The sequence below is a fragment of the Plecotus auritus genome (assembly GCF_963455305.1).
Source record: "Plecotus auritus genome assembly, chromosome: 8".
NCBI lineage: Eukaryota > Metazoa > Chordata > Mammalia > Chiroptera > Vespertilionidae > Plecotus > Plecotus auritus.
In genome coordinates this window covers 8,498,028-8,525,002 of record NC_137782.1, presented here as the reverse complement: position 1 = coordinate 8,525,002, position 26,975 = coordinate 8,498,028, and the positions used below count along the sequence as shown (strand labels likewise).

Genomic DNA, 26,975 nt, shown 5'->3' with positions numbered 1-26,975 from the left:
TCGTTGTCTAGATAATGCCTATGTGTCAAAGCAAACGTAAGTCTTTATTCCAATAACTATAAAGGACATGTTTCCTAGTAGAAAAGTACCTTGTTGACCTCCCTACTTGTATTTTCAACATTTTCTGAAATGTTTACCATTCTTTTACCTCTAAATCCTACTCATGCCTCAAGCCCTAGTCCATGTCTTTGATGTCCCAATTCCTCACTAATTTTTAAACCTCTGAACTCATGTAGTATTCATAAGTTGTCGCACTCACTTTACGGCTCAATTTTATGTAGAATTTTCTTGTTTTCTCTGTCCAGAATTATGATTGTAACCTGACACAGATGTCCATCTTTTATCAAATATTCTTGGATCTCCAAGAGCATTTAACACTTGCTGACTGATTACTCTCTTATAAATAAACTACTTGGACAACAAAAAATAATAAATAAATATCCCTTATACATGAAGTAGTTCACTGAATAGATCCCCTTTAGTTACATAATATGTAATTTTATTTTATTGTTTGCTATATTGTAGCTCTTGTGTTATTGTGCTTTGAAATACCAATAACTTTAACTCTAATATTTAAGTCATAAAATTTTATGAAGAAAAATTTCATCAATTTTCAAAGAACACTGTCAGAGATAAATTCATTCATTTTAAAAGCTTTGTTATTGTCAAATAAAACTCAGATACAGAAAACCACAGACAACAAATGTGTAGCTCAATAAATTGTTTTAAGTTGGAGTTAAACCGTTTTTTTCTTCTCTATTTCCTACAAATTGGCATTTGGATCTAGAGGTTTAATCAGACTAAATCATTTTTATCTTTTTGGCAAGACTCTGGAGCAAGCATGTCAAACTCATTTATTTGGCCCATGTTAGCCTTTGAGTTTGACATGCTTGCTCTACTGGGTCATGTGCTTTTTGTTTGGTAGGAACATGATATCTACATGTTTCTACTTTGCTCATTGGGGCTGCAAACTGGCAGTATTTGAATTCTATTACTGCTTTTATAAGTTGGAATAATTTATAAGTAGATGCTTTCCCTCTTATGCAGTTGGTTGCACAGAGTTTATTTAAGAAAGACACATTAAATATTTCATTTTTTTTTTACCCAGTTTTCAAGATAATAATTTGGTCATCTGTCAACCTCACAATGGACCAACTCTTATTATTTTAAAAAATGTCTTTATGGAATCGCTGGTTTGTAAGGCAGTTCCATTTTATTTCTTTTTTATTTTTAAAATATATTTTTATTGATTTCAGAGAGGAAGGGAGAGAGAGATAGAAACATCGATGATGAGAGAGAACCACTGATTGGCTGCCTCCTGCACACTCCCACTGGGCATCACGCCCACAACCCGGGCATATGCCCTGAACAGGAATCAGACTGTGACCTCCTGGATCATAAGTCGATGCTCAATCACTGAGCCACACCAGCCGGTTCATTGTGGTTTAATTTGCATTTCTCTGAAGACTAGTGACCAAGGGATTAAGCAAAACAATAACAACAAAAACCCCCATAGACACAGACAACAGTACGGTGATTACAAGAGGGAAAGTGGGGTGGGGAGAGGTAGAAGAGGGTAAAGGGGATAAATGGTGACAGAAAGGGAGACTTACTTTGGATGGTGAATACATAATACAGTATACAGATGGTGTATTACAGAATTGTATACTTGAAACCCACATAATTTTATTAACCAATGTCATCCCAATACATTGAATAAGAATTACACACACACACAGGTATATATCTTAATGAACTTATCCATTTACATGTATTTGTTGGGTTTTAATCCATTGCAACTTTTTTCTTTAAGGAAGCTCAGATTGTCCCCGTCTTTGGTCGGTGGAAGCCCCTTCAGGTTGATTTGTGAATCCATTTGATGTGAGCCTATTAGTCTTTGGTTGTTTCCTCTCTAGCTGATATTCCAGGATGTTTCAGGCTCAACTGGTATGAGCCTGAGTCATCTCAGACCAGAATCAACCTGCTCTCCAATAAGCCCTTGCTTCTTGCAGAGGGAAATATGTTTTCAAAATCCAAGTCTTGGTGTGGGATGCTTTTTGTTATTAAGTCTGTTTCTAGACTTTTGGGTGGACAGAAATAAAACAGAGAAAATATCTTTGGGGTTTAAACTGCTTTTTCTAAATAAATTTTTGGAACACAGTGCTTTACGTAACCTTTCCTATTTGAAATCTGTATGTTGTTCCATCCACATCAAGAACCCGGTTCTCAAGGACACAGGGGATGATAGAGTTAGAATTTGATATGATTACACATTTCCTTTATCCTATATTATGTTAGTCTCAGAATAACAACAATAACAGTACCACCATAAATAATAATTATTGAAACATTTTTGCATATGCCTTCCCTACTGTCCCTTAGTTTTGTCTATGGTTGTAATATATCTTCAAAAGCAGAATACGTAGCCCTGCAAGATAAAAGATCTCCCTCTTAACCCTCACTTAGTCTTAGTTCATTAAACTTATTGTTTACCAGTTAGCTCAATATCTCCCCTGGTCATTCCAAATGTCTAAAACCCATTTCCTAGTAGTTTTCAGGGTGAGGGGAACAATACCCTGATTACTTGTAAGTTGTTAACTTAGTTTTCATTTTGTGTTGTTTTCTTCTTGTTTTATTTATTTGTTCCTCTTGATACCCTCCATTTCTAAAATTATTTTTTCACTTATATATAATTCTTGAGTTATGCCAATTCGTTTCTGAGCTTTTTCTAATTGTATGTTGATCTTGCATTTTTGGTGTTTTATTTTCTTAATGTTTGTTAGCTCATTGTGAAATAGTAAATTGCAGATTTGATCAATTTTTGTGTATTTTTTATCCTGTGTGTGTGTGTTTGTGTGTGTGTGTGTGTCTGTGTACTTGTCTACAGGAATGATATTCTCCTGATTTTATTTTGTATGAAATTTAACCTCTACAGATTTTGGTGTTTCTTTTTCCTGTGCTCCCGGAAGTTCATTTGCTTTTCTCATCCCACAGAGCACCTCTCCTGCTGTTTCCATGAGACCAGGACTTGTGTCTCAGCACAGCAGAGCCTGTGGCTCAAGCCTGGCCTACTCCTGTTCTTGTTTGGGTCCCACTGAACTGAGAATGGTTTTCATAGATGTGAAGTTTGAAGTACTGTGTACACAAACGAGACAAACACAACTCTGTGACAGAGGCAAAGTGCTCTACAAAGCTAACGTATTTCTTCTCTTTGCCCTTTATGGAAAAGTTGGCCAACCCCTGACACGCACTAAAACTTTTTCCCAAGTTATGTGATGATTCCTCTTTCCTGCTTGTATCCATATTTTCTCTTCCCTTCATTCCTGTTGCTTCCAATGTTCAATCTATTTCCAGTTGTTCGTCCTCAGAGTGAGCCTCGGCCTGAAAAGGAGACGGTGGGTTAACTTCGGGGTTTCTATTTACTGTCCTCACACTGCTCGGCTGCACTTGCTAGCATTGCCTGCTGGTGACTTTAAAGGACCAGGTCCCGAGCTTGATGTTGCCCTCGGGTTTCTCTCCCACAGAGGCTGATACCCTGCGGGCCTGAGGTGGCTGCTGGTTCCTCCGCACCCACTCGTGTTTGAGGATGTGAGAATACACCTCAGCACCCGGTTTTGTTGAAAATGATCAAATGCCTTTGCTTTTCTATCCAGCTGTCCGATTTCTTTTAATATGAAGATACAGGAAGCTCAGAGAAGCACATTGTCACCACTGCCACCTTCTTCCCAGAATCACACTTACTTGTTTTTAATCCACAATTTACTTATTAGATTATATTGGATTTGATTTACCCTGCGTATTTCAGTACATTAACTAAATCAACATGTTCGTATTCTTTCTGGTTTTTTTTTTCCCCAGAGTCAAGTTCCCATTATGTAATCTCCCTAAAAGCTTTCAATAACGCGGGAGAAGGCGTTCCTCTGTATGAAAGTGCCACCACCAGATCGATGACAGGTAAGCCACCACAGCTAATCCCGCTCTGACACGCAGTCGGTGTTTGAGTGATGGCAAAATAAAACACAGGAAATGTATGTAGTCATGTTCCGAGCCCTATGTGTGTGTACACGCATACACAAACTTGATTATCCTTTTGGTTTTCAAAATGAAGGAAGAGAAATTCAGCCTATAAACTATACATGGACTTAGGGAAAGAGAGCTGTCATTCTCGCTCTTCTCTGAGTGGCTTCCTATTTTGGCGCCCTGACACCACTCTTCACTCCCCCAAGGAGCATGCCTCCCAGCGATGCCCTTTGGCAAGAAGGTCTCCACACAAAGGCTGCCACATGCTGGGAGGGGCCCTTGCTTCTCTGTAGAGCCTTCAGGCTCATTGACAAGGATGACCTGCCCCTCCTGGGGGTGCATGGGGCTGGGCCCAGTCCCCCCCGTGCCTTCTTCCTGAGTTGGACCTTCAGGTCACTCAACAGTGTCCAGGGTCTCTGGACAGTAAAAGGATTGGCTGCTCCCAGGGCGTGTCACCTCCGGGAATTCTCAGGTGAGCTGAACTGTAAAGGCCCCTCCCCCCCAAGAGAAAATGGGCTCAAAGAACTGAGGGAAGGATGGGTAAGAAAGTGAGATCCAAGCTGTTTATGAAGACTATTTGAGAGCAAGGCTGGGCTTTCTAAAACACAGAGTAAGTGACACCTCTGTGGTCTGTCTGTGCCAGGACACCGGAAAGCCACATGACCGCCCCAGTGGTCTTATGTCTGAAATCTGAAAATAAAATCCAAGATGTTCATCTCTTTAGTGAATACTTTGACCCCAACCTCTTTCAAAATCCACAACCCTCAGACCTCAGATAACCTGTCACCTCTGTTTACGTGATGAGAATAAAGGATCTAAGGGCAGGGTTTGATAGCGAGCACCAGAGGACATGGAAAACCACTGAGTGCCTGGGAGTGAAGCCCTGGCAGGTAGGAGTAAAGGAACATAACATAAATAGTGGAATCCTGTGACTTCTGCTGCCACCTAAATTTATGTGAACTTTAAACAGTTTGTTTCCCACACTCAAGAGCTCCATTCATCGACTATGTGGAGAACACGCAATTATTGTGTGGATTCATAGCAGTTACATGATTGTCTCCAGGGCATAGCATCACTTGATTGATTTCAGATTCAGTAAGGCAAAGTTGCTATTCCAGAGTCTCCTTGACCTTTTGGCCATTGGTTTCAAGGTCTATATTCTGCCTAAAGTGATCTGTGCAATTTGTGTTTATGTCAATCTATGCAGTTATCTGTGGAGACACTATATATTTCTCATTGTGTTATCAAAGAGGCTCATGACTCCACAAAAGGGTCAATAAGAAGTATTTTTTTAGTTATATAAGTTCACAGATAAATACCAACCAACAACATTACTTAAAATTTGAGGGATGCATTGTGGAACTGAGATTCCAAAAAATTCAATGTCATGAAAAATACACTATTCTAAAATTCAGAAATAGTAGGATTGAGTTATTAGCATTTCTTGAAGTAGAATTACTACTTTCAAAACATTGCTATTAAATACACTATCCCTAAATATAGGGGGATGGGGCAATGGAGGTCCAGAGTGTAAGATACATGATAACCTCATGGGCGGGACCTGGGGTTTCCACTTCCCCTTACTCTCCTGCTCGGCCAGCAGCCAGGTTCTTGGAGAGGTAGCAGTTCGCTTTGGCTGTACCTGAGTTTCCCGTAATGTTCCTGTAGTGAGTCACCTCTTCCTGCCTATGAGGAAGGACACTGGCCAACTGCTTGTTCCAGGGGCGACTGAGCTTGTGATCAGGCCACACACAGTTCTACTGTGGCCAGTCTTTAAAAACTCTTACTATTTTTACCGAAACTAAAGCCCACAGAAAAGGGCCACTTAGGCGACCAAAAAGTAAATAACATTTTGAGCAGCAAGTGATAGTGATAGAGATAGTAGAGTTCAAATACACTGAAGCGAAGTCGCTCAGAAGGAACCATTCTGGTGTAATTAACTTCCCTTCCCCTTAGTGTTGGCTGTCAGTCTCTAATTCTCAGCATATGGCAGTCCCCGAGTGGTTTCTAAAACACCAGCAATCCTGAAGTTTTTTTTCCCCTGATCTAACTAATCCTCATGGATCTGAGAAATGAAATGCGACCCAAAGTTGGATATGGTGTGAGGGATTTTCTTAGTGAAGACAAGTCAGGAAGGGGCTGAAGAGGGATGAATAAAACCAGCCCTCTCCGAGAGAAGGTCGTGGTCGTGGCAGATTCACTGTGTTTCTGTGCATCGTGGAGAATAAAGGACGAGTAAACAGAAAAAGGTTAGGGTTCTGGGAGAAACTCTGTCAATAAACGTGTCCTAGTGCCTCATAGCGTACATGCTGTGTCTCTGAGCTTCTGCGGAGTATTCCCATGAGCAGTCTGTGAAGAGGCCAGGATAAAGGGAGCAAAAACCCGCAGGCAATAAATGCTTCAGGCCAGAGTAAGTACCAGGTTCTGGTGCTTCCCACACGTGTGTGCACACGGATGCTGGCCCTCTCTGGAGCCCATCCCTTCCTGACCGTATCAGAATGAGAGCTAGGGAAGTGTCACCAGGTCCAATGGGTGGGTAGGGCTTCATATCTGCTATAAAGACTTTTATTTCTTATTGTCATGAGGACAAGATTGGTTGAGCCCAGAGAAGGAAAGAGGGCCAGGGAATAAGGAGGTGTGTTGTTAGAATTTGTTTATTCTCAACTGTTTTATTCATGTCTAAATGAAGTACAATCCAGGTATAAAGCTGTGTTATTTATTTAAAAAGCTCCTTCAGAATATAAACATATTGACTGAAAAATGCATGGGCTCTGACCAAAACATCTATTAGGAATTGAGTACATTTCTCTTTTTAGCAGAGAGTTTGAGGCTATAGTTTGTCTTTTGTAAGTTTTGTTTTAACTTTTGAACATAACCATTGACAAAATCAATGGCATACGGCACCCAAGAGTATAAAAAAACTGAAAGGAAGTTGTTTAACAACACCAAGATGTTTTTAATGCAACTATTCAGTTTCTACCTGAGAGAAAAAGGATAATTTGCAATATATTTAGTATATATGAATCTAGAGCAGTGTTTGCTCCCAGCTAGAACACTCTGCTTTGCTGGAAATGCTCTACATCTGTACTGTCCAATATGGAAGGCACCAGGCTCATGTGATCATTAAGCACTTGCAATTGGCTAGTGCAACAGAAGTGGATTTTTAAAGTTTACTTATTTTAATTAATTTAAATTTAAATGATTTCTGTAACTAATGACTATTAAGCAAGACAGCTGTAAAAGAGGTGGCAAGTAGAATGACAAACCATGCTTTAAAAAAATTCCCTATAAGGGTCAAGACACATATGCCCAAGGGTAGAAATTTGTGAATTATAGAACTCCGTAGATAAATACCATCAAACAGCATTACGAATTTAAGGGATGCATTCTGGAACTGAGGCTTCAAGAAACTCAATAACAAGTCACGAGGGAGAGGGAGAGAGAGAGAGAAACATCAATGATGAGAGAATCATTGATCAGCTGCCTCCTGCACGCCCCACAATGGGGATCGAGCCCACAACTCAGGCATATGCCCTGACTGGCAATTGAACCCTGACCTCCTGGTTCATAGGTCAACATTCAATCACTGAGCCATGCCGGCTGGGCTCGCCATTTCTTGAAGTAGAATCACTACTTTTCAAAACCTCACATCAGGTACCTGCAAAAGGCTACAAATATAGATTTGTAATCAGAGTGAATATAGATTTACCAACAAAATTAGATTAGGCAGAGAAACAGCACACGGGGTAAGCCATTAATAAGCGTGGTCAAAAGGGAAGGTTTGCCCTTTAGAGTAGGCCCCCCATGTGCCTAACATTCTCCTTGGAAAGTCAGCTGAGAATAGAAGCCTGTGCAGGGGGCCAGCACCCACCGCGGTCTATGCTCCAGCCTGCTGACCAGTGGGGACCCTCCTGGACTCCCCCTTCCTTGTTTCATAAATCCATTTGGCTTTAAAGGAGCCCTGCATAAAAAGGACCCGTGAAAGGAAATACAGAAAGCCTGGGCTCTGGCATTAAATTTTAAACACACATTTTCCTTTCTCTCTTTCTCTGTTTTTTTTTTTTTTTTTTCCTTTCCTTTTGTTGTTTCTGTTTTGGGGTTTTATATTTCTCTCCAAAGACCACAGCCCACTAAACTGCTAAATAATTCATTGGAAAACAGAGGGATGAGTAGGGGCTACGCATGTGAAATGCGGTGGACAAAGTGATCGTCACAACCAGCCAGCAGCCGCTGCTCTGGGAACTAGGCTCTTTAAAAGCTTAAATTCTGCGCGTGCACTGCTTCTGATTCTCTACCTTCTAGAAGGTCTCGTCTCCCCACCTGGTGTTACATGCCTAGCCTGAGAGCTCATCTTGTTTTTGGTTAGTGAGAATACACGTTACATGACTTGAAGGTAAAATATTACAAATTTAAATGTCTTGGGTATACAATAAAAGGCTCAACATTGAGCTCTTACTAATTCTACAAAATAAGCTAGACAGATTTTTTTAGCAGGAGGAAATCAGCCAGACACTCCATTTTATCATGTTATTTTAAATTATCTGAATAGTTATAAATCTGATGCTTTCTATACTAGATCGTTGGAGAAGTAATGTGTAAAATTTCAAGAAGAAATGGACTTTGTAAATATATAACTAGAAATGGCAGCCAAATTGATAAAGCCACTCCAGGGAGATGAGCCCATTATAGAAAATAGTTAATTTTGTAATATAGCAACACTGTTTCTGACGAGTTTTCCGACTGAATTAATTGTATTTTTTTCTGTTCTTCTCATGTTCCCTTTCATCATTATTGCCATGCATTTAACTCATTGTGATGTGTTACCACTGGTATTTATTTTTTAACTCTTTTATTTATGTATTTATTCGTTTGTTTCATTTGGTGGGTTTTTGAACCCAGATCCCACTGACCCAGTTGATTATTATCCTTTGCTTGATGATTTCCCCACCTCGGTCCCAGATGTCTCCACCCCCATGCTCCCACCAGTAGGTGTACAGGCTGTGGCTCTGACCCACGATGCCGTGAGGGTCAGCTGGGCAGACAACTCTGTCCCCAAGAACCAAAAAGCGTCCGAAGTACGACTTTACACTGTCCGGTGGAGGACCAGCTTTTCTGCAAATACTAAATACAAGGTGAAGTGCGCGTTGGTAGTATGGAATTTTAAATGAACTGTCATTTGTTGAATACATTGTTCTCTGTGCTTCCTGACTGTTGAGTCCTTTTGCTGCAGTGACGCTAAGTGGAAAAACAAAGCATTTTAACAACTCAGCAGCTAAAAGTAGCACAGGAATGATTATGTCTCGGGAAACAATTCTAAGGCGAGGTAGAAAAATATCAAGAGGTGCACAATGGTATCTGAATTCCACCAGGTGCTGAGTTTATAGAAAAAAAAAGATAAATAATACAGTATAAAGGAATGACATTTTCCTTTGAAAATAGGAGGGATCCACATTAATTGTCTAGATGGGTTTTATCTTTCTTTTCATTTGGAATCTGGATTGACACCAAAGGCCACCGTATTATTGTTACAGAGGATCTCTCTGACAATGATTCTGACTGGGAATACATGGCTGGAAGATTTTTATAAATCCTTGGAAAACACTCCCAGCCATTAGCATCTACTTGCTCTATTTAACCTTGAAACACCCTTATGTAATAAAGAAAACTCACAATATGCACCCCCTTTAACTAATCTGAATTAGACAAGGCCCCTTATCCCTGCCTTATCACTCAGTCATCTCACAGCACCCTAAGAGCTGCTTTGAGATACACAGTTGAGGCACTGTCCTTAATAATTTTAAATCTCTTAGCAGCCGGCCACAAGAATTACAACTCATTATAAACCAAGACAATCTTGTTACCACCTAAGCCTGCCACAATGTTGGGATATACAAACCATACACAAATGTAGACAAAAGTGAGATCCACAAGTGATTGTCCAGCACCTACTTTGTCCCTAGAACTGTGCAGTTAAACATGGTTTAGTCATTGTTACTTAATATATTATCTATCATTTTAGAATGAGTAATACACTCAGCTCCATGGATAGACTCCAAAGAATTCATAAACGATTCAAGTGAGATAATATATTTAAAATATAAAGCCCACGGGCTGGTGATGTGGGATAAATAAGGTGTCAAAACAAGAGAATAAATTTCCCAACAACCAGGTAAATAATAACTCAACTCTGGCACTCTAGCTTCTTATATCCCGACTCTTTACTACTCTCAGAATTTGGACCGCATGAACCTTTATCCAACGTTCATTCCACCAAATTGCCATCTTGCTTAATCCAGTCTCCATCCAGTGGTGATCAGGGGGATGAAAGATACTTTGGGAACTTCTGATTGTAAAATCCTGGAGATAAAGCAAAATCCGACCAATAGTTTTATGTCAGCCTTTCTTCATGCAGCCATGCTCAATTTGCTTCTGGTACTTCTTAACGTTTAAGGGGCATAAAATTCACATTTCACCATAAATCAGTTTTTAGTTGAAACCATTTCTTTTAAGAAAGGGCTCTTTGGTATTGCCTCCCTGTTAGGTCAGATATTTGGAAAACTCTCCAGGCAAGTCCTTAGTGTCACTGACATAAGATATTGTTGTAAGTATCCTATCCACATCCTTATAGTATTAGATTTAATACTCAACCGAGCTATAAATAGAGATAACATTATAAGATAAGACAACCAAAGAAACAGGAGAGCATTCAAAATAATATTTTTATATACAGGTTGCCCAATTCTACGTTTACTTTAAAATGGCTACTTTAAAAAATTTTAGGATCATAATTGCTACACTTGGTTACATTCATTTCACAAAAAGACCATGGGGACTTTGCCAGTCTGTGAAATGTTCTGAAAGACAGTGGTTGTTCTCTGCACAACAGTTTGAGTTCCAAAATTTCTTGAGTGAGGCAAATTATTTCAGATGAATAGGCTAATACAGCAGACACAGAATTACTGAGTTTCACAAAGAATGCCTGGAAAGCGAGACCCCACCCCAAAACTATTCTCTCATGGGTTGGAGTTTGAAAATGAAAAAATAAAAAGATTTAAACTGTTTTTCTCCACATTATCTTCCCTGACCCAAGTCTTTCAATACTAATATTCAAGCCCCCTTATCACACATGCACAGTCTACCCCAAGAAGAAGGGTTAGAAGGAAGAGTTGGGTAAGTTGGATAGTAGGGATAACTGTAGAACATACTGATCCACTAGAAAGAACATACAATAAATTTAAATCTTATAAATAGTGGTAATAGAGTGCTCTGGTTTTGCATTTCGAACTTTTCAAACCACTGCCGTGATATTATTTCATCTCATTCACCAGCTTTATAAGGTAGGCAGGGCACACACAGACAGAGGGGGATCAACACATACATGGAATCACATGACCCGGGCTCAGGAGCTGGCCTCACTCTGCCCTCTCGTGTCACTTAACTTAATCTGATTGTTCTCAGCTATGTGATTGGGATGTTCGCACCTACTAGAGAAAGAACAAGTAAACTTCTTCATAGTTAAACATGTATGTAGTTGTGTTCATGAAGACTTGGGAAGGTTATATGACTTGGCAAAAATTCCCCATTAAAGGAGAGCTGGAACCCAGGATGACCAGATGCCATATCCAGGGCTCTCCTCACAGGAGCACCTTTCTACTTCGTTTAGTCCCAAATGAAGCATTATCCAGACTTTCCTATTGTCATTGTCCAAAACTCCAAATTTCTTTATCAAATGGAGAAAGAGTCTAGAATTTCTTTTCTACTAAAGTGATTAATCACATGATGCCTTATACAAATTTTCACTCCAAATACATTCCTAGAGCACCAGCCAGCACTTACCAGACATAGCATGGGTATTACAGAAGATACAACGTTGTGCAAGATTGTCTCTGCCCTCAAGATGCTGAAAACTCAAAACAGAATTGAACACATGCCTAAAATTATACAGCACATTAAGCAATGCATGAAATATTGTAGCCAACATTTATTTCATCCTTACTGTGGGCCAGACAATGTTTCACTTGACTTATTACACACTTTAAATAATGCCTTGAGGTCAGTGCTATGGTTATCTCTGTTTTATAAATGCGGAAACTGATACTCAGACAAGCAGTACCTGGGTATTCTATGCTCACAAAAATAACTGGCCATGATTTCTAGGCTAACTTTCCGTGAGGTTCCTGAGAAAAATCAGTGACTTCATAGTGTTTATAGAATGCAAATGTGTCATTCTAAACCACAAATGAAGACATTATTGCTTAGTGGCCTCCAAGATGCCACTGGTGTCTATGCTCTAAGAGACTAGTTTTATGATATGTGATCCTTCCTCACTGAAACATTTCTCATGGTCCCAGCTCTCCCCTTACTTATTTCCATCTCTACAACTTATAGACATTCATGATGAAAGGGAAGGAGGGCAAGATTGGAAGTTATTTATCAGCATGTCAGACACTGGCTGCCCATTTTGTGTTTTATTTGATGGATTCCATTTTCCCGAGTCTACAAAGCATTTTTCATTTATTTAGGGCACACATGTTTACAGCTATTTTAAAGAAGAGCTTCTGATAGATGTTTATGAGGTCATCGCTTTAATAGGGTGAATGGTCACATCATGAAAATGTTATTTGTACCGTTAAATATTTATTTGGTTTTATAATAAAATGAAGGATTTTCATAGCTATAATGTAAGAAGGATTCATTGTAGAGAAAAAAAGATGTCCCACACTGAAGTAGTAAGGGAGGAGATCGGTGTGACATCGGTGGGGAAAGAGAACTACCCTAGACATAGATATATAACAAATATAATAAATATAAACATCAAAGTAAATATTTAACTTTGGAAGAAGATAACGATCTAAATACCAAGCATAAATTGATATTTATAAGAGGCATAAATTTGCCTGATTATATGGAAAATATGGATTGACCTGTTTTTTTTCTGCATTACCATTTTGATCTTTTGAGTAAGCAATAAAGACAGATAATTTACTTTCTACTAAAATATCTTTAATCTGTTGTTTAAAAAAAAACAGATTCAGAAGACAAATAATATTAACACAAATGGAATGTGTTCATATTTATCCCATTGGCTGTTCCCTTCCTGAACAGTTGCTTCAGTGCCCAGATTTAAATGTGTTCAATGTGAAGTATGCACACAAAAAAGAACCACGTGGCACAACATTGCTTTGTTCCGTTTTCTTTATAACAGTCAGAGTCTTGAATCACTGAAAGTTTGTACCATAAAGCCTCTTTGCAAGAGCCACAAGCATAACTCTAAAAAATTAGTTTTACTACCCGTGGAAATAAAAATGAGTCTTATTATCATGATGGTCTGTGTGAAAAGTGTAACGTTCAAAATTTAAAGAAATGATTATTATCATAAATAAGTTGAAGTTAATGTCTGTACAGATAACCTTAAAGAGGGAAGTGGCAGGAAGAGACAGCGTTGGTCTTGTTGCCATGGTTATTGCCTCATTTGGGGGTATTTATAAGCTTGCAGCCCCTTTAGTCAACATAACACCTGATTCTGTGGATCACGTTTTGGATGTCCAGTCAGGCCGTGTACACCAGCTGACAGAACGGAAGTAAAGTCAGTGCTGTTGGCTTATTTTATATAGGCTCTTCACATGTCTTGATTTACCAAGTTGATAGAGTTCATTTTTCCCCCTCTTTGCTTCTTTCCCACTTGTATAGTCAGAAGACACAACATCCCTGAGTTACACAGCAACAGGCCTCAAACCAAACACAATGTACGAGTTCTCGGTCATGGTAACAAAAAACAGAAGGTCAAGCACGTGGAGCATGACGGCACATGCCACCACGTATGAAGCAGGTATGTGAAGAAAGGCTGGCTTCAGAATTTCTACTTTCGACATTTTGTGAAGGTGTTTCCCAGGTTCTGTGGAAGGTGGAACATAGTGCATTTTCAGGTCTAAATTATACTTTATTTTATATAAAATATCTTAAGTTTAATAGTACATAGCACTTTTATATTTAACATTATCCTCCCCATTTTAGGAAAAAAGAAAATGAATTCCTAATGGATTAAGCAATCTGGTTTTAATTGGGGCATTAACTCAGGGGATCTAAATATAAATCTTCTTTTTCATGCATTTACATAAAGGCAGACAGCTATGCATTGAACTCTCTGTCCAAAGCATTTGTGTCATTGATCAACAGTCACGGTAGGGATTTACCTTTTTGGAAAGAAATTAGGTACAAAATAAAGTGTTGCGTTATAACTGCGGTCTCATGGATTCTTATTCTAAATAACCTCAGCTAGATGTGGGAAGCAGTTTTGGGTGGTCATGTTCATTCTTTAGCAATAAGAAAACAAAATGGAAAACCTTCATGCAATTTGAAGTAGTTCAAACCTGGGGTAAAAGCAATTCACTATAAATTTTGCCAGTCACATTTACTATGGGTCATAAAAGTTGAGTTTATTACCTTAAAAGACCTGCAGTGCGCTTGACATTCATTGTTCACAGGGATTCAACATTTGAAGAATACAAGGTTTAACATGCTTTTTTTAATCATCACCCCAGGATATGTTTTTATTGATTTTTTTTTTTTTTTTAGAGAGAGAGGAAGGAGGGGAGGGAGAGAAACATTGATGTGAGAGAGAAACATCCATCAGTTGTCTCCCAAACATGCCCTGTCCTGTAATAAACCTGCAACCTAGATCTGTGCCCTGACCGGAATCAAACCCACAACTTTTTGATGTATGGGATGGTGCTCCAACCAACTGAGCCACACTGGCCGGGGATTAACCTGCCTTTTGATTGGTTTTGTGATAGTCTATCATAGGAATTTTTAAAATATGATAATAAAACTCTTCTCTGGAGAAGTTGAATTTCTCTTTCTATTAGAATTTGTCCCATGGTACTGCAGTTCTAATTTTTATCTTTGGCTACCATGTTAACTCACAGAGTTCACTGCATTTTTACATTTTTATGGGTACTTTTTTCTATAAAAAAGTGTTCTAGTTTGTCTTATTTAATTTTGACATCCTCTTCTATTTTACATGTATACATATATTAACTCTTTCTCCTAGGATTCTTCCCTGAATGCCAATGTTCACATCTTCCTTTGAAGACTAAGACAAGCTTAATGGGTTATGTACTATGGGAATAATAAAGGTTCTGCTCTTTCCTTTTACCTAAAATGAGATGAAGGAGTGAAATATAAACCACTAAGACATTTGGTCTTCCCTGAGTGAAAGAGAAGGAGTTTAATTTCCTCTTAAAGCAAAAAATTCAATCATTTTTCCCTTTCATAAACATAAAATGCACACCAGCATCTGACTTGATAAATGTACCCTATTGATTTCTCATCAACCGCCTAACCTTGTAGATACTCCAATGGTGAGACAAAAAGATATTAACTTTTAGAAATGTGGTTAGCAGGAAGGGTGATTGTCAAAACAGATAATGATCTGGACAAAGGTGTAAATAGCGTGTGGATGAGATCTCTGGGTGATGATGAGAAGCAAGAAGTAATTCACAAGTGTCTGCAGGTTTTATAACTGAGAGAAGGAAATGAAGTGAATGAAATGACTCTAGGGTTTACTTCCAATTCTCCGATAACATAAAGACTATAGGGGCTGCATCTCTAGGCACTTGTGCTGAAATTGCTCATGATAAAAACAAAGGTGGCAGGAGGATTCTTGAAATAAAACATTTCATTCTGCCCAGGTGATGAATACTTAACTTTACTCTAGTTAGCTTAAGTAAAATAAAAAATAACTGCAAGTACACCTGAAATAATGGGTCTTGGAAGGGACAGAAACCAGAGGTACTCCCAGTCTTTCGAGGGGAAGAACACTATCGGACTGTTATTCAAGGTGTTGCCATCACAATGGTTTGACTCCATCTATTTATCTTCCTCACTAACATTCTGTTTCCCAGAAGAGAGGATCCCACTGCTAAGGCAAGAGTGGGGGGAAGGCCATGAAATTCACATGACAGAGAAGAGCTTGTTCCCAAAGAAAAGATCCAAGTGCTTCTCTTGATGAAGGAGGAAGGGATGGGATGTTGGACAGTCCAAATAACAAATGTCCAGTACAATCCCCATGGCTGGAAATCTTCTAAATCTTGAGTGTTACCTCCCATTCATGCACTTAAAGACATTCAAGCATGGGAAAAGGAGAACCAGACAAACCAGAGGGCAATACTTGCCCAGTCAACTGAGACATTAATTATGAGTTTCCAATTATGTCCATTTGTAAATGTCAGGTCCTGAGACAGGGACTTGGTATAAAAAGCAAAGATGATATAGCCTATATCTTTGAGAAAATTATAATCTAGGAGAGAACAAAAATATTTTTTAACCTGAAGTAACATAGGAAATGTTGGTGAATCTTTATTCACCAACATTCACAGCTTTCCAGGTGTTCCTTACAGAGTCATGGTCTCTACTGGTTGGTTGGTTCTAGGGTAGGGAACCTTGATCAGTGTGGCTGGTCCTGACGTCAACCAGGAAGTCACTTTGTCTGGTTTTGCTGCTTTTCTGGGCTTGGAGCTGAAACCCAACTGAGGCCTAGATGTTATCTCTAAGTTGACCAGAACTCTTTCTCTGTGGTCAACAGACCAGAGGCTTTGTTCCTAAGATCATTTGATACTGATCAGAACCTCATCGTCCTGAGGGCTTATGATTAAGGGAGAATCCGTGAAAGGGAGAAGGAGGCAGGTGAGTCAAGTGCTGGATGAAGCCAGTTTGAATCGGAAGGAAATAAAGGAGAAAAAGTCATATTAAAGAAATGAAGTTTCTATGCTGTTACATCAGCCTAAAATAATACTTATACCAAAGAGGCATGTTTTGGGGTTGACAGATTCTGCTCCCTTTCAACAACATGGGGAAAAGCTCTAAGAAAGGCAGGGTTTCATACCATCTAATGTTTCATACCATAGATTGCTTGCCTGCTCTGTTTTCAAATATTTCTTTGCCTTCTTGTTAGGAGATAACTGGTATGTTACCTAAGCAAGTTGTTTTGACCTGTGTTTAAATGTATTCTTTTCTTGAGGAGGGGCTTCTAAGGAAATATAGAATTAGATGACGTTTGTTTCAATTATAAATCCTACAGTCATAACGGAATTCTGTCCCTTGGAGACATGTAGCCATCAATCTCACAAATGTGTGCACATTAGTTTGTTCTCTTATGCTTCTCACATTTTCAGTTGAAAACACGTTATACTCTTTCCTCCATATTCACACATGTTCTCTTCTCCTTTGGAAGTCACTAAACTTCATCGAAGAAAAAAAAACACACATTAATTTCAGTATTTGTGTTTGTTTGCTTCTTTAATCCAAATACTTGAGAGGAATTGTAAATGGTAAAATCAGCATGATATACGGCATGATAGATTCTGAGTGTCAACATCGTGATTAGAAGTCCCATAAATGTCTGTTTTCTGTCACATCCGATGACAAGGCCTTCTCTCTGTTCCCCTGGCAGCCCCGACCTCTGCTCCCAAGGATCTGACTGTCATTACTCGGGAAGGGAAGCCCCGTGCTGTCATTGTGAGCTGGCAGCCTCCCTTGGAAGCCAATGGGAAAATCACGGGTAAGCATCTCAGCTTCATTGTGAGCGTTACTCTGCTGGGCCCGGGATGGCTCACCTCGAGTGCGCTGCTCATGCCTTTTGTGTATTAGTTTTCTGTCTAGCATCTTGGTTAACTTCCTGACCCTTTCTGGTGGTCTCTTCTTGCCCTCACTGAGGGCACTGACCGTGGAATTCTTTGGTGCATACAAATAGGCACGCGCGCACACACACACACACACACACACATGTGTGATTGGAGTTGCTTCAATTAGTATAGGCCTTTTGTTGTTTTAGTCTGTGCAGCATAAGGACAACCTTCTAATGGAAAGTCTCTGAGCATGAGTGACTAAGAAGAAGCGGGTTGTTTGGCAATTATAAAACACAAAAGACACCTAATGAGCATGTGTTTTTGTGTGACACACAGGAAAAAGGAGGTTTGTCTGGGCGGGTTTTCATGTATTTAGCTTGAAAACCCGCTTTTAGCTTTTAGCTTCTTACTTAAATCCTAAGATTCAGAAAACACTTAATGTTGACTGACAGAAATTGTACTTAATGAATATTTCACAGTGACAGATTTTATTTTGCCAAATATTGCTGATAACATCAATGCCTAATTAAAGCATCCATTAGAAGCCTGTAATGTTAATTTAGTATGAAAAATATAATGGAGTTCTACCAGGGGTTTTGCATTTAAATGATCACTCTAGTCTTTTAATAGACGTCTCCATAGCATATAATTATTATGAAAAAAAATATTGTATAACTAAAAATGGGCACATTAAAGTCTAATTAACTTGAACCATTGGGTTGGGCACATGTAAGAGTCACTCATTTTTTCTTTGCATACGAGAAGTGGATAGCACTCTTATAAATTAGCAAAGTAATTCAGACATTCTGTGATGCAGAGACAAGCATGGGAATTATAGTTCAGACGACATGTACTTTATGTAAGTTACTTTCTGAAATTTACAAAATGCAAAGGTAATATGTGAAAATTTCAAATGCGAAGCAAATATAAGTTGAAGACTTGTTTTCTCTAAGAAACTGCTCTTAGTGCAATAGCTAATAGAATTTTCATTTGAGCCGACAAATATGGAAAAAGAAGAGGAACATAACATCTTCTCTAAATCTTATACCCTCAGTTGTCACTCTGCCAGGTTTTTTAAAATGAAGGTTGGCTCATTCTAATTTCTTCTTATTTTCCCCTCAATTTTATGATCTGTTTTCATTGGTTCCATTTCAGTACTTTTGTAGATTTTGATTGGTTTACATGATGACTATTTTATTATGTGACAAACTTATTTATAAGCATATGGTAAATCAACAGATAATAAGTTTAAGAAAAAAATAGAACTTTTCTAAATTAAAACAAGTTCTGGTGGAAAGAATTTTTTTTTCTTAAAGGATAAAATAAGTCATATACTACCCAATTCTCCACTCTTATTTAAGTAAATCTCATCAAATTGTTGATGTAAACAATAGAATGTGTTTTCAACTCTGGAAGGCAGCTTTATTTTGCTTTTCAAGATTAAAAAATGGGGGGAAATGCAATTAATCTAAGCAAAAAATTTAGTGTGCCAAAATCACAGTGTATGTGTAAGGGACCTTGTCCACATATTTTATGTAGAGTTGTATAATAGTTTCCAAAACTAAAACTTCATTCTCTAATAATGGCATGCATTTATGAAGACCAAGTTGTGATTTTTAGCTTGAGATATTTTGACTCGATTCAACAGAAAGCAAACACACAGAGCCCATAAGACAACTTCTATCCTATACATATTTTGATTCTTTCAACCAAATTCCTTTTAGAAAATAGGATGATAAAATATTCAGAATAGAAGACCACTAGGCAGAAGGCCCAGGTTTGCACTTTCTGTTTCCATGAAAGTGCAAAGGAAAATGTGAGCTCTTTCCCAGTGTGTCAGGCACCTGTGAGCCTCCCTGGAAGGGTGTGCTCCCTTCCTACATTTCTATTTCCTTATTTTCCTAAGTTCTTGCATCTGCACAGCAGTAGGACGGGGTGGTTAAGAATTGAAAACCTGAGCTGCTGAGAGAGATGTCCAGGCAAGTCATTTAACCTCCCAGAGTCTCACTTTCTCGTCTATAAATTAAGGGGAGAGATAGAACCTCTTTTGTAGAATCATTATATTAAAGTGCCTAGATAAGTCCCTGATGCCCAGTACGTACTGAGACAAATGAGCTATTATTATTCCAACTTGAAATCCACTCTAGGAAGAGGCTTTACTAATGGGCTTTGCATGGAACCCAGTTCATCAATTTGTAAATATGTATACTTCAAAAAAGATTAAACAAAGAAAAGAGGATGAGGGAGAAGACTTAGATAATTCCGGTGCTTAAATTCCTTGATCATCAACTGGCAGCTTAAGGATCTGGACTGACAATTTCAGAAGAAAGTGGTTCAAATTGAATTAAGCATTTGTCACATGCTTGGCATTCTGTTAAGCACTTTGCTATTATAAGTGTTCATATATTCCAATTATTCCACTTTGAAATGAAGAGATGAGGGACTTCTCTGGAATAACTGACTTTTCTAAAGTCAAATAACCACAAAGTAGCAGAACTAGCCAGTATTCATTGAAATAAAGTAGCAGAACTAGCCAGTATTCATGTTTACAAAGCAGCCCCCAAACACCAAAAGAGCAAGAGGCAAAAGAATGAGTCAGACAAGTCTAGCTTATTGGTTAATGAGTTGAATATGAAATTTACTTACTTACATACAGAAACCCAGGTCCTGGCTGCAGGATGGTCAGATTTCCACATCTTTCACCCACTAGACCAACCTCTTTTCAGAGATGGAGCTATGTGCTAGGCAAGGAATGTGGGTGGAGGTGGGGGGCGGGAGGAAGATCAAGAGGCCTGATACCAGGAGTCCCTGGCACCGGGGTGAGCCAAGAGATAGATCAAATCAAGGGTGCCTTGCCCCAGAGGAAGGATTAATGAAAATTTCATGATCAGACAGCTGTCTCTGTACACATTCCAGAGTCCACTAAAGGTAATAGGTGGGGGGTGGGGGATGTCAAAGATCTGGCCGGGTTCATTCATCCAGAAGTTAAGCTGGTTATTATTAGCAAGATAGAATCAAGCTAGGATTTAAAACTCGGGCTCCTACTCTTAATTATTATACTATGCTGTACTTCAACTTCTTAGTATTCAACTGGTCCAAATCTGTGATTTTCAATTGATTTATTATTTAATTTTTCTGAAGAAGGATTGGACATGGTATTTTCCCAGTGATTTTAATACAGCTAGTTGTAAAACATTGATCTAATGTTTTACATGCAGCATCCAACATTATTTAAGATCAGAGATCAAGGTAGATAGTGGGAAGAGTTAGGTCTTCAGAGATTATTTTCTTATTATTGCTAGCTAATGGTGAAAGTTATACTTGCTTTTTCTGTGTCTCCAATTCCTGTTACTTCAAATTCTCTTCTCTCTTTACTTTTGTAAAATCACCTAACCATTTTTCTTCCCATTTCTAGGCTATAGCTTAGTCTTGCTAGCAGATATTTCTTCCATCTGTTCCTTAAGTGTTGCTTCCAGAATTCAGATCTTTTTATTCTCTTTGTTACTTTCCCTGCAAAAGTGTCTATATGATACCCAGGTCTTCAGTAAACACAAATATCTCTTAAATTTCATATTAAAACCTCATATTGTATATTTCCATTTGCCTGTCTTATTGTGTTCTATTCCCCAACCCCTTTTTCTCCCCTCTTTCTCTCTCTCTCTTTTTGTCTCTCACCCACCATAACCAGCTAAATAATGCACTATTATATTCAGTAACAGGTTTTAAGACCATCCAGGAATGTGGACCCAGCTGGACACTCTCACTGAAATCATAATGTTCTGCATTCTTTATTACCATCATTTCCAAAGCCTCCACAGTTCACCTGGTTGCATAAGTTGGAAATTTAGTCATCTCGACTCTTTTTTCATCTCCTCAACATGTAATCATGAAGTAAAATCAAATGCTTATAGTACATGGCTGGAAATTGTATAAGAACAGGATTTTGTCCAATGCCTTCTTCCTAGTAACAATATTCTTAACACATAGTAGGTAATGAATAAATATTTATTGGGTAGAATAGTCGTTGAATTGCTATTCAATCTATTGCTTCATTTGAAATGAACAGTTCAGCTCTTCCAAATATGACACCTTCCTTAAGATGTATTAATATTAAGAAAGAGACAGAGAAAAAGGAAGGAAGGAAGAATAGCTGGAGCATTTACTAAGTAGTTAGTATGTAGAAGGTAATTTAATAGAAATACCCCCACATATTAGGTTCTTAAAATGCATTACCTCATAGCAACTTTTTCTCAGATGATAAAATTGAGACATACTTAGATTAAGCAAGTTGTTCAAGATTACAAAGCTAGTCAGTGTTAGAGCTGTGACTTGAGGTCAGGTATCCCTGAATCCATTGCTGTTATTTTTGACCAAAATGGAGGAAGAAATGGGTCCGTCCTTCCTTATGTATCTATTTATATACAAGATTAGCAGAATCATTTTTTTAAGCAGAAAAGCTCAGACTGGGTTGATTTTCTTGTTGGTAGGAGTCATCTTATTATTCCTTGTGATACACAGTCTACCTGAGTCTTGGAGGGAAATCAGTAATGAGTGACAAGAAGTATGGGAGAGGACAGAAGAGAGGAGAGAGGTGGCATTGAACACTTCTACCCTTTGCTTCTGGAATTACAACTACCTATTTGTATAAATAGGGTCAAAATAACAGATATGTGATGTTAAATGTTATATGTATAAATGTTATTCCAATGTGGGAGTGCTCAGATGGGTTACTAATCACAGCTCTTAAACACATGACTGGATATGAAACTTCATTATATAGCCAGCATGGTGGGTAAGAGACAAAAATGAAGTAGAAAAAAAGTAAGAGAAAACAATGAAGAAAAACAGATACTTGGACACAGATAAATGAATATAGATATACAGAAAGGTAGTGAGAAACCAATGAATTTGTTCCAACTTATATGGTTATATGGAAATCTATAAGGTAAGACTTTCAATACTGGATTTGATAACCTCCAATCATACCAAACTCACGTATTTAAATGAAATTATTTGCTTTCTCTACGGCCAGTTTTTACTTTTGAGTAAAGTAATGTGTTTCTATTCCCCATCTCAGCTCTCAAATTTACAAAAATAAAATTAAAAAATAGGGTTGCCCACCAGTATTAGGAAATTGCTCAAATACAGTATGAAATGGTCATACTGTATTTGAAACCTTACTTGATTCTAGGATTGTCATTCTAAATGCTAAATTAAATACTTTTTACATAAAAAAAACCATTGTGAAGGCATATATTTTAATCTCATTTGATAAATGAAGAAAATCAGGAAAAGTGTAGCTGACTGGGATGGGAACACAATTCTTCAAACTTTCAGGTGTGTTGTACGTTTAAAACAGCCCATGAAAACTTTAACAATTTTATTAAATGTCATGAATGTAAAACTTATATGCTTTCTGACTAATGGATTTCATTCAATAAATGAGTTTCAACACCTAGAATATAAAGATATTTTATTAGTTTTTTTGATTGATAAAATGTAATATAAGATATGGCTCCTGAACTAAAGAAATGTTTTATTCTCTTGAAGATATGACATGCACATAATAAAAGCTAAAAAAAACCTATTACAAATATCAGGGTCTTATATTCAATACTAGTAGATATAATTCTTTGGGGACAAGAATGGAGGATTTTTCTCACTCAAAGAATATCAGATTTTATTGATGTTGTTATGGGGCTGAGTTATAAATGAATGGATGTCCGTGAGTCAGAAACAACTGTTTTATTCAATGATACTTCATCATCCCTTTTGAATTATAATCTTCCAATTTTAATATTAACCAGAGAGAGGAGTCACACAACCTTTATAAGTTTTGCAGAATTCTTAACCTTGGTCCTTTACCTTCCCCTGAGTTCTCTGCATCTTCAGACATTCATATCTGCAGTGTCAGCATCTCAACAAATGCCACACATATACTAATATACAGAACCCACATATCAACAAAAGAAGTGATTCCTCACCTTGCTTAAACACAGAGATCATCTGGGGTGCTGATTACTGGGGTTACATTTAACCCATTGTATTATCGATTACAATATCACCACAAACTTAGCACCTTAAAGCAACACCACATTCATTATCTCATATTTTTGGTGGTCAGGAATTCAAGCATAGCTTAGCCGTATACTCTGCTTCAGGGGCTCTTACAAGGCAGCAATCAAGATTTTAGACTAGACAGATGTCTTATCTGAGGCTTGAATAGGAAAAGATTTGCTTCTAATTCATGTGGTTGTTGGCAGGATTCAGTTTCTTACTGGCTCTTGATCAGAGCCAATCCTCAATTCCTTGCCATGTGGTCCTCTCCATCCGGCAGCTTGTTCCATCAAAGCCAACATAGGAGAGAGTCGAGAGAGTTTGCCAGCAAGACGGAAGTTATAGTCTCATGTAACATCATCATGGAAGTGATAGTTCGTCATATTTGCTGTGTTTTATTGGTTACGCTCAGACAGAAAGGCTTACATAAAAGTGTGACTACCAGGAGATGGGAGTCTTTGGGGGATCTAAGACTCTGTCTGCCACATCTGTTAAATCAAAATGCCCTTTCTTGGGGCCTATGTTTTGTAATTTGTACCCAGTCACCAGGTAATTCTTATAATTAGGCAGATTTGGGAAACAATAAACTTGGTGAAAAGTGAAAGCTAAAGCAAAAGAGATGTAGGTTTTTATCATTGATCTGAACCGAAGAGAAATGGACTTCTGGATCTTGGAATCTGCAGCAGTTCTTAATCCTGCAGAATCACAAAGGAAAAAGATCCCGTTCATTGCCTAGAACGCATCCTCCAAACCCAAGCATTACTGAGATTAAATATGGCAGTAAGTGACAAATGATTAAAAATTATATAAATATTCTTTGACTTTACTGAAGTATATTGCAAAGTCTACAAAAAAAATCTCACTATAGAGGAAGGTTTTATATGTTAGATGTAGCTTGAACTAGATCTTGGTGGATGGGTAGAATTTGGATGGAAAGAGTGAAGAGTAAGTGGTAGGTGGGAACAAACAGAGTAGGGAGACCTCATTGCAGTCCACCTGGAGTAGGTGTGTGTGTTTTCATGTAGGTAATACGCATGGTTATTGGGGGAGGAAAGTGAATCTGAGTCAAAGAGCCTTGTGACATAACCACAAAAGATCTATGTGTGAGGGTCCCCAATCCAAACAAGATAAGCAGGACTCAAAAGGAAGGAACAGGTCCATCAAAGACTGCTGTTTTCAAAAATACGCTGTATAAAGAACATATTCAGTGTATAAGAATAGAACTAGGGACATTTGTGGCCTAGCTGATGTGGCCATCTGTGCAGACTGTTAACAGAAATGGAGGCTGGCACTATATTCATAGACCAAAGACACCTATGATTAGCTATTTTACAGTTTCCTCTGATAGTCTAATACAAAATTATGAATTAATGTGCTTAAATAAAATCTAGTTTACATACTGGCTAAATAGAATGTTAGAATATTAATATGTTACAGGGGTGCCTGGGTTTACTTGGGGGCATGTTAGACTATCACCACTGAATACCCTACTACTCTTCAAGTAACATCCCCTAACACAGAGGGCAAATGATACTATCCGATGATAGATTATTAACAGTTGAGATAGTAACTAGATAACCTACAATTATCCAGAAATACATTGTCTTTTTTTTTTCCTGGTGGGATGGACTAGGGAAAATAGTGTTGGATTTTCAGCATAACAGTAGAGGATATTATCCTAGCTTTTTTACCCCTAGCTTGGGTCATCTTCAGCCTTTATCATCTGTGAAAGGAGGCGACAGTGCTTTGGCCAGCCTCACGGAGTTATTACAATAAACATATATGATCACTTCTTTTATAACACTTTAAACAAGCACAGCATTTTATACTTTTCAGTGTATTTTTATTATTTAAGCATAAGCTAAAATAAACACTCCTTGTTTTCATTATTGGAATATGGTAAAAATTATACAGAGTTGTTATCTGTGTTTTACATTTTTGTCATGCTTATATATTAGAATAAACCAATAATTAGAATTTATAGGCAGCAGAATCCTCACATTTTTAAATGACAAATATTTTTTATTTCTATCTTATTTCGTTTTCAGCTTCTGCACACTGAAGCAATTATTTATTTAATCCTTGCAGTATGAAAAAACATTATTACTTGCCAAACCCAAAACTGTAGTTTATAGACTGTGGATATAAATAATCATTGCAAATTACACTTGGGAAACATGGATGTTTGGAAGCAGTCGTAGAGCAGGCTACTAACAAAGTTTGCATTCATCTATTTATGCAGCTTACATCTTGTTTTATACCTTGGACAAGAACATACCAATTGATGACTGGGTTATGGAAACAATCAGTGGTGATCGTCTTACTCATCAGATCATGGATCTCAACCTTGACACTATGTATTACTTTCGAATTCAAGCACGAAATGTGAAAGGAGTGGGGCCCCTCTCTGATCCCATCCTCTTCAGGACTCTGAAAGGTTTGAATCATGTTTTGCTATCGCCTCTCTTTTCCTGTGGGATTGTTATGAACTCCCTTCTACCATCTCTGTAGGCAGCATGACTACATGGGCATTCAAAATACATTAAAATGCAAATTAAAACTACAATGAGTTATTACCTCACGCCTACTATTCCAATGGCCATCATCGACAACGCAAGAGATAACAAATGCTGGCAATGATTTGAAGAAAAGGGGATCCTGTACATTGTTGGTGGGATTGTAAATTGGTGCAGCCACTATGGAAAGCAGGTTGGAGGTTTCTCAAAACATTGAAAATAAAACCATTATGTGATCCATCTAGTAATTCCACTTCAGGGAATATATTCAAAGGAAATAAAACCACTATCTGGATATGCTGTCTACACCCCCATGTTCATAAGAGCATTATTTAAAATAGCCAAGGCATGGGAACAAACTAAATGTCCATCAGTGGTTGAATGGATTAAGAAATTGTGGTATACATACACAATGGAATATTAATCAGCCATAAAAAATTGGAATTCCTACAATTGGTGACAAAATGGATAGATCTCGAAGGCATAATGCTAAGTGAAATAAGTCAGACAGGTAAAAATAAATACTTTATTATTTCACTTACATGTGGGATCTAAAAACAGACAAGCAAACAAACAAAAACACATCAAACTCATAGAAAAGAGATCAGGTTTTTTTGTTATGAGAGTCAAGGGATAGGGAGAGAGTGAATTAGAGGAAGGTGGTCAAAAGGTACAAAGTTCCAGTTATAATATAAATAAGTACTAAGGATGTAATGTACAACATAAGGACTACAGTTAACATTGCTGTATAATATAG

General features: G+C 38.0%; 1 protein-coding gene across 4 annotated transcripts in view; it reads left to right on the top strand.

Moving 5' to 3' along the window:
- The window catches only part of DCC (DCC netrin 1 receptor), a 983,595-nt gene that overhangs the window by 863,241 nt on the left and 93,379 nt on the right, over nt 1–26,975 (top strand). For 3 of the 4 annotated variants that reach the window (XM_080683404.1, XM_080683405.1, XM_080683402.1), the window contains 5 exons: nt 3,859–3,954; nt 8,920–9,152; nt 13,711–13,849; nt 17,471–17,578; nt 25,945–26,139. In XM_080683404.1, the coding sequence (XP_080539530.1) occupies nt 3,859–3,954; nt 8,920–9,152; nt 13,711–13,849; nt 17,471–17,578; nt 25,945–26,139 (771 nt within the window). The remainder of the gene's footprint in view (nt 1–3,858; nt 3,955–8,919; nt 9,153–13,710; nt 13,850–17,470; nt 17,579–25,944; nt 26,140–26,975) is intronic. The other variant, XM_080683403.1, reaches the window with a different exon arrangement.